Raw genomic sequence first — 17,050 nt, 5'->3', positions numbered from 1 at the left:
GTGGCAGACGACAAAACTGCACGCTTATAATAAACAGAACGCTATTGTCTGCTGGTGTGAAAGCTAGTTATCATTATGGTTATCTTTATAGTTATTGTTATTGGTGTGGACAGGCCTTTAGTCCTTTGCAGGGAATTGTAAGGATTAACTATTATGATTCTACATAAGGATTCATTGTTGATACTTTTAGCACCAACTCAAATAATGAATCCCGCTGTAATTGCATTATACCGTTTAAGTATTTTATTAGAGTGTTCTGTCTAAATAATACATGTGTTCAAGAACTGAAATTGAATGTCATGAAATGAATTTTTTTTTTTTTTCTCGAGCTGGTTCTCGATTCCCAACCCCAGGCCAGTGCGTGCGAGTGCCCTACAGCACACTGTTACAGGCTTCCTGTGACTTGTGCCTTTGTGTTCCTGCAGTCGAGCCTTGTCGAACGAAACAATTACTAATTGTGACACACACAAGCGCACACATACACGCACAACACCCTGACACTCGCAGTCCCATCCCTCTCTCTCTGTGTATCAGAGTGAGTTTCTGGCTCTCGGCCTCCGTTGCCTGTGTCATGCTCGCTTTTTTCGCCATTATTGCTTTTTGATCGGTGGCGAAGGGCACCCTTATCACCTGTGGTAACTGCCGGGGGGATTTATTGGGGTGGGGGTAGCTGAGCAGCGGTTGCCGTGGGGACCCGAGCGGGCGGCCTTTTTTTCCGCGGCGCGTGCAGAAATGTCCTTTAAGTCGATCAAAAGATTTGGGCGTCCTCCGCGGAGAGAATAGGGTCCTTCTGCAAGAGATGGATGAATCGAGTCCAGAGGTCGGTGTCTGTTCTCTCTACCTCCAACCTTTTCTCTTTATCTGTTGCTGCTCTTTTACTCTAGGCCTTGTTCTTTTGAATAGAATGACAAATCACTTTGTCGCTTTAAAGAGAAATGAGAGTTTGTGAATGTTTCTTCAATGGCTGTTTTCACTTCTAATCTGTGAATGTGCACTGCGTGTATAAACTCAGCCACAGGACACATATTCATACACAGGCCTCAGGATGGATTCAGACGATTTGTTGTGCTGGGTAATTGTTATAGTCAACATATTCTACACGTTTGTAAAAAAAATTAAAATTGTGTACCTTTTAAAAAGTTTTTACCTTAACATTGTAAGTACATTTTCAGTGTAATGCTGATTTAATACATGTATATATGTTTTCCTTAAAATAAAAACAGTAGTTGTTCCCCTCTCGAGACTTGCTTCAAATTGATAAATGCCATTTTTAACATGATTTTAACATATTTAATTAACATTCATTTATTAATTTTATTAATTGTAAAAGTCTTATTACCAGTTTTTTTACATCTCCCTCCTTTATTTGTTTCATTTATTGTCATAATAATGATTTTTGAGTGGCCTTTTTGCAGCTTAGTTGCTCTTTATATTTATATATATATATACCATACCTAGAAACCAATCTGGCAAATACGATGCCAATCTCTATATGGTGAAGGGTGTGTGAGGATGTGCGGCTATTTTAATTCCAAAGGCCACGGGAACTTTATCAGGACGCATAGTATCCCGGATCCATGAAATAACTGGCCTTTCAAAATCAAAATCTGCCTGTCTCTATGGGAATTTAACATAGGGGTGTCCTGACTTATGCACCCTGTATTTTAAGGAAGAACATTTATTTATTTACGATACATTATTCATTCACAAAGAAAATTGGTATCCTTAAAGGTTGGAGTTTTCCTCATTTTTTTTTAAATGAAGGCATTAAGATCAATTTCCAAAAGAAAAATTTTCCCCTCTTTTTATGCAACTTTAGCATTGGTGTCTTCACTTATGCATAGCACTATATATATATGTTCCTGAAATCTATATCTTTCCTCAAGAACATGAGCTTTTCATGAAACGGAGAGACTAGCACAGTTTACTGCGAAAAGAAATCACTTCTCCTTTTACAGAGAATAGTGCTTAACTCACGTCAAAATGTCCTTGGAGTGATGCATGTTTCGAAGGGAAGAAATTGTAGCAGTTATCTTGAAACAGGCGGAGAAGGCTTCCACACAGAATGCTTAGTGCGATAATTAGTCTCATGAGGAAATTATTACACTTCTTCACTGAGGATAGAAGTATTTATTTATTAGATTTTCGTTTATTTTCGTATCAGTTGAAGGGCAGCAGGCAGGTTGGCCTTCAGTCAGCAAACCCAAGCTGAAAAAAAAAAGTAGACGCTCAATGATTTTTGTAGTTTGTTCAGGCTGGTTGACTCGTTTTGTTATTTGTAAGCTGGGAAAAAAGGAAATGTGGAACTTTGTGAATGTGTGTGTGTGTGTAGGGGGGGGGGGGGGGGGGGGTAATTCTCTCTTTGAGTGCTTTCATCTGGAACTAAAACAAGCGCAAGAAATTCCTCATGAACTCGTTGAACCAGCATCATGGGCGTCTAGAGGTCACACAGATCTGTTTCGCACCCTGACTCAGCTCAGCCATTTTTATCATGTCACGACGAGTTTGGTCGAGTCAGTCGCTGAAGATGGCAAAATTCTGAGCTCAGTTCACGTTGAAGCTTTATGAAGAGCATTTGTGGCATGCCGTTCAAACTATTTAGACTCGTCTCTCAGTTTGTATAAACAAACCAAAATTGTGTTTCAGTAATTCACTTACAATGGAAGTCTATGGGGCGAAGTGTACTGGATGAAATAAACGTTTGTCATTCATAGTTTTATGTTCGGTGGACCTACTTTATAGGCAAATTCGGCTTTACATCCTCATGACATGTGTTGACAAGTTTAGGAAGCAAATCCATCACAATAATCTCACCTAGTAATATGCAAGTCTTTTGATGATGCTTTGAAAACACTGTCTATATTTATCATTCGCAATGCTTGCCTAATAGGCCCCCATTATAAATGTGCTGGAAATGTGATTTCTTTGTTTTATCAAAAAAAGGGAACACATCAAAGTGATTTTTTATGGAAATAGAGCTTATTGAACTCGTAACAGAGTCAGATGTGTACCTGCTCAGGACTGACTAACACAACATCAACACACTCACACACAAACAATACAGCACTCATGCTGAGTGTAATAGCACTGTTGTGATTTTAATCAGCGTTTGTGTCTCGGCGTCTTCCTGCTTTAATGAGGAGCGGTTGTCGATCTGTCCGGCCCAAATTTGATCTTGCTGTGAGCTTGGAGACCGACCTCTCTCACTCACCGTCTTCCAGCCTTTTCAGACCACGGTATATTTAGGGGCTGTTTACACGACGCCGTTTTCAACTAAAAATGTCAAACTTTTTATTCGTTTTGGCCGTTCGTTTACATGACAACGCCGTTTTGGGTGCCTGAAAACGCAAAGTTTTTAAAACTGGTTTGAAAGCAGTCTCCCTGTACACAACAAAAACGCGAATCTCTGAAGACGATGACGCCATGCTCATGCGTATTACGTTTTCAGTCTATAGTGTTTTATCGCCATCTAATGGCCTGGCAGTAGAATACATCTTTCGTTTTGACAATGGTGTCGTCTTTACGCGAAAAAATCAAAGTAAAATCTTCTCAGTTTTAAGCATATCGTTGTCGTGTCCTTAGTTTACACTCCATAACACTTGTTCTCTCTCTCTCTCTCTCTCTCTCTCTCTCTACAGTAACGGTACAGCTGGGAAGATGAACGGCGCCCTGGAACACTCGGACCAGCCTGATCCGGACGCCATTAAGATGTTTGTGGGTCAGATCCCTCGCTCCTGGTCCGAGAAAGAGTTAAAGGAGCTTTTTGAGCCGTACGGAGCCGTCTACCAGATCAACATACTGCGAGACCGCAGTCAGAACCCACCACAGAGCAAAGGTAGCGTGCAGTTTCCTGTCTTTAATGCATCACACACGCCATCGCACCACTAGGGTGTCATGTTGCATCATGTTATCCTACGCACATGTGTAATGTGTTAGCTTCTGGCTTCCTGTTTTGCTTCTTTACTTCCTTGCCTGTCTGTTTCTGCCTTGGATCCTCTATCCAAATCTTTCTCTTTCCCAGTCTCTCAAAATAAAAACAAAGTTAGGGGCACTTTGCAAAATGCAAAGGTCAAAGAAAAACAGAAAGGAAAGCTATAATATGCACGGCCTAAGAGAAAATCTGAGAAGAGTTTCTGATGATTACGACATTGATGTGGCGTTCACGTCCTCATAAATATGATTGTTTAGATTGCAGTAATGTTCCAAACCAGTCACTTATGAGGTTCAGTTGTGGTTCCGATGGTGCCCATGTAGGCGGTAGACAGCGAAGTAGCTCGCCTGGTTTCAGAATAGCGCTAAAGCGTAGGCGTTAACCTCGGTTTTGTGGAGTTGTTAACACACAGACAGGAAGATGGCACGCACACGTTCACAATGCCGCCCATCCTCTCGCTCTTATGGAGGATGAGTCAGGGCCGAGTGGGAGAGCATTACTCAAGTCCTGTACTCTCTCGCACACACACAGGCACCGCGACGGGTGTCTCCGTCAGAGCCGAGGTGTGTGATTGGCTTTCAGACGGGGTGATGAGTGCTCCTGTAGTTCAGTTAGCTGCAGTTAGAGTGCCTCTCTCAGGTCCAGCTTCATCAAGGCCTCTGACACAGCCGTTGGGCAGTAATGGCCGCCGCTAGCCTTCAGCTCCACTCAGACCCATTTTCATTTAGGGAAAGGTCGTCCGTGCGTGGCTCCGGCTGTTAAATTAGACCGCATTGAAAGATTTCTCCACCAACAAAGTCGCAAGGTGAGCGTTAACTTCCCTCCTGTCTCTCTGGCGCACTGTCTTTTCCTGTGGCGTCCACCAATTAGAAATGAATTTCTTTAAAAAGGTTTTGGTTTTCCATTTTCTCCCCTGCAAGGACAGTCTTTCCACCTTTTGAAATGACCAATTAATAGGCAGATTATGTTCAGAAAAGCGTGCCAGTTAACAGGAATCAATTTAAAGTGTCTTAAAGCAACATATACACACAATATTGGATAACCTGAGATCTTACTCAAGTTCACACACACTTAACTTGAGTTTCCTTGCCCACAAGCAAACATAACTTATAAATTAAATTAAAATATTTAACAAATAATATTCATGCACACATCAATTCATGTATATAACAACGATTATTTAAAAATATATATTAGAGCTGTCAAAATTAGTGTGTCAATGCATGCGAGTCATTTTTTCAGTTTAACGCATTACAACTATTTACTCAATTAACGCAGCATTTGTCAAGTCGTCCTTTGGCTAGTGTTACAATATATGATCAAGCACGCATCTTCATGCAAATTATTTTAAATAATTGAAGTGCGATCAGACACAAGAGACGCAGTGCAGTACCGGCGCACATCTGTGAATCTCCTGTCTGTGTGACACACACAAGACTCATGCGCATGACCGGACAAAAGCACTCAAAATGCCCGTTTTGTCAAGTATCCTCCGTTTTGTTGAGGATGTGTTAAATGAAGTCTTAAATTAATGTAAAGAGTTGTGAGAAAATGTGATGTGTGTCAGGTTTTAAAGTGACAGCAGCCTATTAAACCTGCGGTTTGTCATTAAGGATAATCAAAAAACAAAAGAAAAAGAGAAAATCACTCACTGCTTTTGACTGAATAACTTGTGTAGCTTTAAAAAGGATTTAAAAGCATTTATATTTAATTTAGAATGTATGCAGGGGAGACTGTGAAGTGTTTGATCAATTTATAAAATTTCTGTATACCGGTATATAGACCTACCTAAAAATCTTAAAGCACTTTTTACAAGGTTACATGGGTCAAGAACAACAAAAGTAAAAATCTGAGTTGGTCTGAATGAGCCAATAGAAAACAATTGAGCCCTGATATATTTAATGTGGCATTTATTATAATGGGCTTATGTAAAGATGATTTTAAGTTAACTAAAAGTTTTTTATGGCTCATAAACAATTCAATTCATATCTTTCAATTATACCACTCAATGGCTATAATTAATGGCTAAAATTGAGGGAAAAAACTCAATTTCATAGAGACATCAGTAGCGGTATTGGTACCAGTGATACTTATCAGCCTTATTTCATAAAAAAAAAAGATGCAATTAAACAAATATTTAAAATATTGGCTTTTTTTACATTAATTTGGAGATTAAATGTGAAATTATTACAATATAGAAATATATATATTAAAAACTTTAATGATAGGTGCAATTAATTCCAGAAAGAAATGTGATTAATACATTTTTTTATCGATTGACAGCACTAATATTTATACAAATTCAATAAATATTTTGAATATATATAAAAATATATTAATCTTTTTTTTTTTTTAAGATGGACAGGGAAAATGAAGTGGCTGGCGTAGTACTTGCGTCAGTGTTGCATCGCAGTTGCTGGATTATATTGGAAGCAATCTATTTTTTATCTTGAGTTATGGTTTTGTTAGCTTCACGCAGCGAGGACAATATTCCACGCCCTTGTCCACTGACGCTAGTGCTTTCTGGATATTCTTTCAACCCTTATCTCCGGTGGAAATGTAACGAACTGTCACAGATTGGGGCACCAGCGCCCGATGGAAAAGTAGTCACACTCGCAAACACATCCCAGCGAGAGTGCATAACTCTGAGTTTCAGTCTCAGCGGTGTAATCTACGTTCACACACATGCTGTGTCGATTCACAGCGGGACGTCGCGTCCTGCGCCCCGCGCGTGTCCCTGCCTGGCCGCCGTAGCCTGATCATCAGCGGGGAGGTGCTTCCGAACAGACGGCCTCACTGATCGCCTGCCTTGCGTGTGTGTGTGTGTGTGTGTGTGTGTGCGAGACCAGAAACAAGGCGTAGAATATAAATGCACCCAGAGGTGAAGAGCAGGAATTGTTTATCAGAGCAGGGCTACAATTTAGAACGGTCCTCACACACGCAGACACATAGAAACAGACCGTCCCTTGTTGATTGAGTGATGCGAGAGCGGTCCAGGGCTAAATGGCCCTGAGCAGCTGGGGTTCTTTAGTAAAGATGTATTCCTGTCTGCCTTTGAAGTCCGTCACACACACACACACACACACACACATACGCACGCCTACACGCTCACAAGATGAATGGATGCGTTTGTGTGAGCATCCTTTTCAGTCCCTGGACACGTAGCACAGCCGCAGAATGATATAGGAGTGTGTGTGTGTGTGTGTGTCCTCTAAGGCCAAATGCAGATGTGCTATGCTAATGTATTAAAATGTATTCTAACAAATATGTGTGTGTGTGTTCATGGTATTAAGTCCATAACTTTAGGGCATTGGATAGACTGTCTCGTATAACAGATCAAAAACGGAATCTGTGAATAATTGGCATTCAAGTCATTTTCGTTTACAGTCAACACGAAAATGATATTCGCAACCTGTTATACTTCCATAATGTGGCACGTTTTCGAGTGAAACGAGATGTAAACCGTTAAAGGCGGTTGGTTTTATCCATCGATGTGATGATATTATGAAATCCGCCCGTCAGCGAGTCTCAGCACGAGTGCGAACGGTCACGGGGCTCTTGAGGCGGTTGTACGGCTCGTGGTTTTATCCTGTCTTATCCGTCTCAGGTGAGGCTCGGGCTTTCAGAGCGTACGTCAGCAGTCCTGCCACGTACGGATGTGGAAAAACACTTTGAGGACGACGGTTCTGACCTCTTTTGCCTGGGATTGTCAAAAGTTTCCAGTGTCGGAACACGATTAAACACGAACCGCTGTCAACCGCCAAGGAATGAGTCGCTGGCAGAGTCCAGAGAGGCTACGTTTCCTTCACTTTTGCTGACAACACAAGCATGAGCAAGATCTTATTGGCTGACTGTTACATGTAAGCGTATTAGCGTTGTTTCGGAGGCAGCATTTGAAAAGCTTTCGGACATCTACGGCCTGATTCCACAGACAGGGCTTAGATTAAGCCAGGATTAGACCTTAGTTCAATTAGGATAATTAAGTAGCTTTTATAAATGTGCCTTAGAAAAAAACTTTTGCATGTGCACGAAAAACATTTGCATACGCGTGTGTGCTCACGCATTACAATTTTCGGTTAATGTATACTAACCTATATGTGTGAAATCCATTACAATTTTACTATATTTGATTTTTTTTAGGGCAGTATACCTCTAACATCCTTAGCCTTATAATAATAATAATGATAATGATTATTATTATCATTATTTTCCCCTTCCTAGCACTGTCCTGTAGCATGTAGTGTGTTAGTAACACTGTAAATTGGTACATGTATTAATCAACTTATGTTAGGTCACAGGTTTGTGGATATCCGCTATTTTACAACCGGTTTGAACATGGCTCATCCGTCATAGCTATCTAATTTCTTAGCTTTACTTTCATCTTTACCTTCACTTACTCAAGTGTACGGTGCGTTTCAGGTCTTGATGTAGTGGAGTGTTACTTAATACTATGGAGTATTATGGGCTCATGTAGTATTACTGTTAGAGTTGCTGTGGAGTGTTTAGGCTCATGTGGTATTAACTCAAACCCCTGTACACAAAGCGCTTGTGAACACTCCCCCTATAGCAAATTTTTCACAATTATTTCATACGTACAGGACATCTTGACATTTTTGTCTATCATTTATAACCTTAAATGTATTTAGTCATAAAGTCTGGTCCTAACTAAAGCTCATTCTGGCCATGAACATTTTTAAAAACAAGACCAAACGGATTTGAAGCCCGTTCACACACCAAGAACGGTAACTATATTAGCATCCACACCAACGCACAATAACATTCTGTTTATTATTATAAGCACACACTGCAGTTTTGTCGTCTCCTGCTTTAAATGCTCAGGCTTTATAAAGTCGAATGGATTTTGATTGGCTGTCAATGGAAATTGATTCCAACGATATAATTCTTCTTTGCCGTTAACGTTATAGTTGTGGTGAGGACTCACAGTTTTGAGAAAGCTCTTGGTAATTTTGCGTAACACATTGTTCGGACAGTCAGCGAACGCTCCGAGGCTAAGACCACATGTCCATTTAGTAGATGCTTGCGTTTCGAGGTTGCTATGGTATCCTTGTTTAAGTTTTTGAGACCCCTGGGGTCAGTGTTTTACCTCAGGCACAATGATGATTGATCCGAACTGGGATCTCTTTAATACTTCAGTGCCTGGGTCACACTTAATTGGGATTGAACCTGCAACCTTTGTGTTAATGGCCCAGAACAATTCAGCCCCCCGACCACGACCATTGTCAATGTTGACTGATGGGAATGTTTCAGGCATGTTGGGAGTTTAAATGTATATGATCGCTTACCAGTGTCTGGTGTGTGTGTGTGTAACACTGGGAACAGGGTTGTTTTGGCCATAGACTGGACTTCACTGTTGCCAGGGATGAGTGAGTCCTTAGTTTATCCTGCCAAAATTCTCCTTGGCAGTAAAAGAGGGATTCAGTTCACTCTATTTTTTTTTCTTGTTCCTCTTCTCTTTTCTCTCTAAATAAAACATGCAAGCACTCTCAGCTTGCTTTAGCCGCGCACGCACGCACACACACATGCACACACACACAGATCCCCAGCTGATTGTGTGTGTGTGTGTGTGTGTGTGTCTGTGTGTGTGTGTGTGTGTGTGTGTGTGTGTGTGTGTGTGTGTGTGTGTGTGTGTGTGTGTGTGTGTGTGTGTGTGTGTGTGTGTGTGTGTGTGTGTGTGTGTGTTCGTGTGCGTGTTTCTGTACTCCAATGTCCAGTCAAGGACAGCGATGTGTGCAGACACATACTGCACAGTCGTTTATATTTTTCTGATGAAGGACATAGCTTTTTGCTCCATCTTTTTTGGGTGGATACAAAAAGTATCGTGACTTTGTGATTGTCAATTGTCAAATGTTAGTGGAACACGTCCATTCAGTGTTTCCTGCATCACTTCACAGACAGAGCTGAATCTCCAGTGCCATGGCACATATTTAGTTTGTATGTATAAATGTATACATAATGTATAAATGTAAGCTGTGCTGTGCTGTGCTTTTAGGATTATTGATTATATGTTATTTATACATTTTTGGAATATGCTTTTTAAAAATATTTTTACTTTTTGTTTTAATTTTAGTTTAGGTTTTAGTGTTACGTGCTTTTGTCATTTTTTATTATCTTTTATATTTTTATATTTTGATTTAATTTATTTTATTTCAGTTTTAGTGTTAGTAATTGTAATACTTTAACAAACTTATTTCAGTTCAGTTAGTTGACATTACTTCTAATTTCAAGTTTTTTTTTTCATGTAATATTTATATTTTATTTTATTTCAGTTTTTTTTTAATTAAAGAAAATTATTTTCAATAGGTTTAGTCTTAGTTTTAGTTAACAATAACAACAATAGTTGGTAAAACAACCATGAACACAAACATAAAAATAAACACATCTTTGCATTTGGTTGTCCTCACAGGCTGCACAGAAAAATATGACATGACCAGTGTAGTCTGATTCATAAGCAAATGACTCATGAGTCTGAGTCTGGATCAAAAAGACACATACACTAGTTACCAGTTTGAATACTTTGAACAAATACATAGTATAAGTCCAAGATTGACTGGTAAAACCAGTGTACTACTTCCAACGAGATTCTAAAGTACACATACGATGGACACTTTACTATCCCATGAGGCCACGGGAGAGGATTTATTAATGCTAGTGCAGCAACGTATAACTGACAAGGGTTGGTCACATGACAATAACAACATGGTGGAAGTAGTATAGAACATATAGAACATACTTTTTTTAACCATCATGAAGTAAATCCAAATTCAATTGTTGTATCTACTCGGACAGTATGCGATTTCACACACAGAATATGTGGGTACCCCCGCCCACAGTGAAATCTCATTGGTCCACAATCCCGTTCCACATGGCTGTTTATTAAGCATCAAATATTAGGCTCTTTCCTCTCACTCTGGTTCTCTTTCTCTCCCTCGTCCCTTATCTTTTCTGTGGTGTAGTTTGGCAGAGATCTGTGTGACAGCAGTGAGATTGTTTTCTCTCTCAGCAGGTAGTGAGACGAAAAGAAAAAGATCAAATTCACTTGGCTTATTGCATGCTTAAAATGCTTACCTCTCTCTTTCTCTCTCTCTCTCTCTCTGTTTTCCCAGGGTGCTGTTTTGTCACATTCTACACACGGAAAGCTGCCCTGGAGGCCCAGAATGCACTGCACAACATAAAGACCTTAACTGGGGTGAGCTTTTGTTTATCTGCTCATGTCTGTCTCTCTCTGAAAGCTAGCGAGGCAGAGAATTCCTCATTCAAACGACGACAGTTTCAAGTTTTTTAATCTGCTTTCCTTTTGTTAGAGGTGGTAATTCAGGAAAATGTATGAAGTCGGGTTGAGGAAACGTTAACGAGTTTATAATTTGCGCTTCCTGACATTGAGATGATGTATGTAGTCGTGAAATCAGAGCCCGTGCCTTCCAAATCCGAACACAAAATGGGCACGTTCAAAAATGTGGGGTCAGTAAGATTTTTACAATTCTGTTCGAAAACCACCAATTATTATTTTGTATTATTTTATTTTAAATAAATTGTGGCTGATAACCGATAAATGGCATGTATTCAAAGTATACACTATTTTAACAGATAAAATAAAAAAAAAATATGAGTTTAGTTTTACAAGTGATTTTAAGCATTACAACATCATATTATACAAAAATAAAATATCCCAAAATTCATTTTGAAAAAAAAAAAATAATAATGATTTAACAATTAAGCATTTAGTATTTTTAAAGATTAACTGTACTTAAGCGTTAGACGATGACAAAGGTAACGCCGATAGGTGCGTGCGTGCGTGCGTGTGTGCGTGCGTGTGCGTGTGCGTGTGTGTGTGTGTGTGAATACATAAAACAGTATCGAAGGTTACTGTCTTTTGTAATAAAATGAAATGTGAGGTTGCCCATACAGTCAAAACAAAATGTATTTGATGACAACATAATAGTGTTGTCAGTAAAACTGACAGATGAACTGTATTCTTGCTTTTAGTGTCTGTGTTTACTCTCATTGTCGTCTTATCATCTTTTTGTTTAGTTAGAAATGTCTTTTTTTCCAATTCTGAACTCTTTAGCCCACGGCAGACCTAGAGATGTCACATAAGATTATCATATCAATTGCTGCCATAATCAGGCCGTCTCTGAACGGCGTGTGTGTGTGAAGGCTAATGTAGGACATGTCTGTTAAAGTGTCCTCCAGCTGTGAACGAATTCATCTCCTTCTCTCTCTCTCTCATTATGTGATTGTGCATTAATTCAGTTCACTGAAGACTGCTTTCACACTACAAGATCAGTTTAGTGTTGGCAATATGCTTGTTGTGAAGTTTTTGGTCAGTAGACATTTGTATACAGTAATAACAGCCGCGTATGAAGAGGTCCCAATGGATTCTGAAGACTTGAAACTTATTTTGATGGAAAAGTTGCAGATTTAAAAATGTTGGCTGAGGCTTGGCTATGTGTTGAATTAGATCAATGCATTCCAGTTCTGTAGAGATGTACGAAGTTCTGTGATGGCTAATTTAATATAATAATAATGTTTATTTGTAAAACTTAATAAAAAACTTAGCGAAAGTAGACAAAACAACTAAACATTTATTTTACTTTACTACACTCCTTATATCTCCCTATTGCTCTATTTGATTGCGTTGTTTAAAACATTTCCACCGTCGAGTGTGTGTCAGTAGGTTATCTGCATATAACTTTGACAGATGTTATCAATTACACCGTCTGAATTGGTTTCAAGAAGGCCTCGTCTGGTTGAGAGTGTTTGCGAGTGTGTGTGTGCGCTCCATTAAAGGTAGTTGCAATATTTGGTTTTTTTTTATTAATTATCATTCACCGCTCTCTCTGTTTGTGTGTGTGTGTGTGTGGCAGCTTATTTATTCCCCACTGTGTGTCCATCTGTCTGACTCTTGTGATCTTTCACCCAAACACACCGTGTGTCATCAAACCACTGGACTACACACTCAATCATGAAAAAAAAGGTTTTCGTGCGATATCAGAACTGTAACCGTTTCCTCGTTTGTATCACTCCGCAACATTTCTCACAGAGAGCGTCATGACGGACAAGCAGCAAACCACCATCATTTCACAAAATGTACGATAAATTTATGTCACGGAATGTAGTTTTAAGAGTTTTTAGGCGAGAATGTAGTTATTTAGACATCAAATAGGTGACTTGTATATAAACATAGTGCATATTTGACCATTTGTTTCTACGTTTTTTGGAGATTGTGAGCTCTAGACTTTAAGCGGGCGCACAGCGCTTATGTTCCCGCCGAGAAAAGCTTTATCTCGGCCAGTCGTTCAGGAATTTGCCGCTTGCTTTCATGTGCTGTAGATAGATAGTGTTAAAACATGAGGTATAATTCATTTTGGGTATTTCAAATGGGCAGACTTTGGTCTTATTAATCTATTTCTGGTTGCAGAGCAAATTGATTTTGGCTAAGGGCATAGTTTCAGAACTTTATATTTTTATTTAACTGAAATCCTCTAGGCTAAAATAACTAGCGCTGCTTTTGTACTTTTGACTGAACTGTTTGCTTGCATTTATTTCCTATTGTACAAACTTCTTATACTTTTATATTGGCTGATATTGTTTATTTAAGTGTTATTTATCAATAAGTAATATTGTATATACCGGTAAATAACTTGTGATTATGAATATAAGATTGACCTGGAGAATATCAGCTAGATGCAGGTAGTGCACGCGCTAGTCTATCTCTCTCTCATAATGCTTTACTCTACAGTCTACATCATACAATAAGCTTCAATGAAGCGACCCAACGTTCCTTCGTTACAAGTTCTAAAGTGACGTTTTAAAATGGAGGCTTGGGCTCACGTCAAACTGTCATCTTGAGATTTGAATCCGTGGCGGAAGGAAGTAGTTCTGCACAGAAGAGGGTTTTTAAAGACACTACGTTGTCGTTTCTCATTTATTTATGCACTTGTGCCGTCGAACTCGTATAAGCACAATATCCCGCGAATAGCTGTGCGATATGGCTGTATATCAGCGCGCTGTGATTACCTACGGCAGTGCTGGTTCACAGCCATATCGCACGGCTTTTGTACATTTTCAAAATTGCGATATATTTGCTAAACTTGGAGTTGTGGAATTTCTGAATAAAGTCAGAATCCTGTTATAAACTCTCAAGTCTTAGAAAAAAAATTCATAATTGACCGTTCGCAAAGACGAACCCTTTAGTTACTGTTGCATCGCGGAGCAAAGAGGACACTGACAACGCACAGATAGACAGGACACACCAGGTTACTTTTGATATGAAACTAAGTCTCAAATTTGGGCATTTTTTAAATAAATATACCGATAAACAATAAATGCCGTTTAATGTGTCTGACAGATCGCTGTGTCGCCTCAGTTAAAGCTGCTTGTGAACCGATCATCTCTTCCTTCTAGTTCATTTACAGCATCAAATAAACATGAATGAACACAAGAAGTGTTGTTTTAAAAAGGAGTCAGTACACTCCGTTTTTCAAGTTCAAATCCTCCAACGTTACTCCACTAACTCTCCTGACTGCTTTGTTGGACACAAATGGTGGATTTGGCGGATGGCGGATTATGATTGGTCAAATCGCCTGTCCATCAAACTCCCTGTGAAGGGTCAATTGCGAGGTATTAACGCAAAAATGCGACATACACTGATGAACCAAAACATTATGACTAGTCACAGGTGAAGAAAATATCATTGATCATCTAACAAGTCCACATATGAAACTCTGGTGGGTAGATTAGATGGTAAAAACAGACAAACATGTTGGACGCAGGAGAAATGGGGAGGAATAAAGATCTGAGCGACTTTGACAAGGGTCAAATTGTTATGGCAATGCGACTGGGTCAGAGTGTCTCTGAAACGGCAAGGCTTGTGTGTTGCTCCCGGTCAGCAGTGGTGAGAATTTATCATCAGTGGTCCGAGGAGGGACAAACCTCAAACCGGAGACGGGGTGTTGGGCGCCCAAGGCTCATCAATGCACGAGGGCAATGAAGGCTATCCCGTCTGGTCCGGGTTAACAGAGGGTCTACTGTGGCACACAACATTCTAATGATGGTTATGGGGAGGAATGTGTCACAACACATTCTGCGTATGATGACCCTGTCCACCTACAATAGGCACACGGCACATGATGCCTGGCCTAGAAAAATTGGCTTAGCCATCTATTTTTCAGATGTTATTAAAACTGTGGTCAAGATTTTGTAAGTACATTGCATAACTGTGCTTGGAGTCAATTGTTATATTTGTGGTGATACAATGAAACATGCCAAATTGTGCAGAAACACTTTTTGGCCTGGCTGTCATACAGAGAATTTATGAACGCGCAAAAACAAGAGAGACACAATAAATGTTGTAGTCAGTGTTTGCTTTTTCCCGTGAACTTTCTTTTTCTTTTTCTTTTTCTTTCTTTTTTTGCCAAATAATTTTGTCAGATAAATAGCTTAACCAAGTTTAGTGTTTTGTTCTGAGCTATCCCCTCCAGACATCACTTTTAGCCACTACTGTGTATATATGATTTAATAATTAATTAATTTTTCAACAAACAGAGTGTTTTTAAAACTTGTAAGTATTCTAGCCACGGTCAGAAAGAGCGTTTGTGTCCTACAGGATCTGAAGCCTGTAGAGGATGCCGGCAGCATGGCAAACCATCAAAGACCGTGGATGTGTGGGTGTGTGGTGAAGGTCAAAGGTCAGAGTTGAAATGAAGTAAAGGGATATCTTCAGTTATTTCTGACTGCTTTTATAATTCGATCCAACCCAAGAGTTATGGAGCTATCACTCTGTATTCAGCTGCAGATGTTGAACGCTTTCAGGTGTGTGTGTGTGTGTGTGTGTGTGTGTGTGTGTGTGTGTGTGTGTGTGTGTGTGTGTGTGTGTGTGTGTGTGTGTGTGTGTGTGTGTGTGTGTGTGTGTGTGTGTGTGTGTGTGTGTGTGTATGTGTGTGTGTATGTGCGTGTGTGTGTTTTGAGAGCAAATGTATATAGTGTCATGGCCTTTAATAGGAGAGGATGACAACAGATATCCACACGCTCCGTGACGGCTGCATGTGAACACACACACACACACACACACACACACACACACACACACACACACACACACACTTAGAGAGAAGACATGGAAATAAAGAGGCAGATGCCGTACACACAACACCTTAAAACAAAAAGCTGAAGATACAGTGTGACACAATGAAACCTCCAAAAACATCTATCTTGCCACGTATGTGCATAGACTGACTATTAAAAAATAGAGCAGACAAAAAAAATCGTTGGATGGAGATTAAGAGAACAAGACCAAGTACGCGAGAGAAAGATGGAATGCAATAAACATTTCATCGGCAAAGTGCTGACAAATCACCTTCATCAAACCCCCGACACGCGTACGTCTTCATTCCGCCAGCGTCTATCGAGATGAAGAATTGAGTCAGCGGAAAAAATGACGACACATTAACGAGATTACAGCGATAATGTAGAACATCAGTGCGGCAGCGAGACGGGGTTGATTATGTGCTGGCGTGAGCGTTAATGAGTGTGTTGTAGTAAATGTGCTGTTTGTGTAAATGTAACCCGTGTGTGTCCTGTGTTTCAGATGCACCATCCCATACAGATGAAGCCCGCAGACAGTGAGAAATCAAATGGTGAGTGTCTGTATGCGTCTCTTGTTTTTCACAAGTCGTCCGACTGTGCGTTTGTTCTGGGGGTTTGTCTCTGTGGTTGTGTCTCTGTGTGTGTGTGTGTGTTTGTGTGTGTGTGAGACTGGGAGATGGCTGAATTATTGAAACCCAGGAGGGCCGCGGGTCAAGAATAGTTTAAGTGTTTGCCCTGGTAGTGAACCGCACACGTGTACACACACTCAAATAAACCATATCGCTCACAAAAAGATTGTATAGATGTGGTTAGGAAGCCCACCGAAAAGGAGCTGGTGCTCGGCCGGGGGATTTGCTGAGCTCTTTCAGACTCTGACTTGACGGATGACTATGAGGACTATGTTACTATGCTCACAAGCAAACATGCGGTAACATGGTTTTACTGCAGTTGACCAATTTTGCTTTATATACAGCACCATACAAAAATTAGGGGTCAGTAAGATTTTATAATGTT

At 40.0% G+C, this 17,050-nt stretch overlaps 1 protein-coding gene across 46 annotated transcripts in view; it reads left to right on the top strand.

The window, feature by feature from the left end:
* Window positions 1–17,050, top strand: part of celf2 (cugbp, Elav-like family member 2) — a 620,189-nt gene that overhangs the window by 570,800 nt on the left and 32,339 nt on the right. For all 46 annotated transcript variants that reach the window (XM_079623589.1, XM_079623577.1, XM_079623579.1 and 43 more), the window contains 3 exons: window positions 3,639–3,835; window positions 11,056–11,138; window positions 16,539–16,587. In XM_079623589.1, coding sequence (XP_079479715.1) covers window positions 3,639–3,835; window positions 11,056–11,138; window positions 16,539–16,587 — 329 coding nt within the window. The remainder of the gene's footprint in view (window positions 1–3,638; window positions 3,836–11,055; window positions 11,139–16,538; window positions 16,588–17,050) is intronic.

The sequence above is a fragment of the Phoxinus phoxinus genome (assembly GCF_949152265.1).
Source record: "Phoxinus phoxinus genome assembly, chromosome: 9".
Taxonomy (NCBI): Eukaryota; Metazoa; Chordata; class Actinopteri; order Cypriniformes; family Leuciscidae; genus Phoxinus; species Phoxinus phoxinus.
The sequence above is the reverse complement of the archived record's forward strand: the minus strand, read 5'-3'. Positions and strand labels throughout refer to the sequence as shown.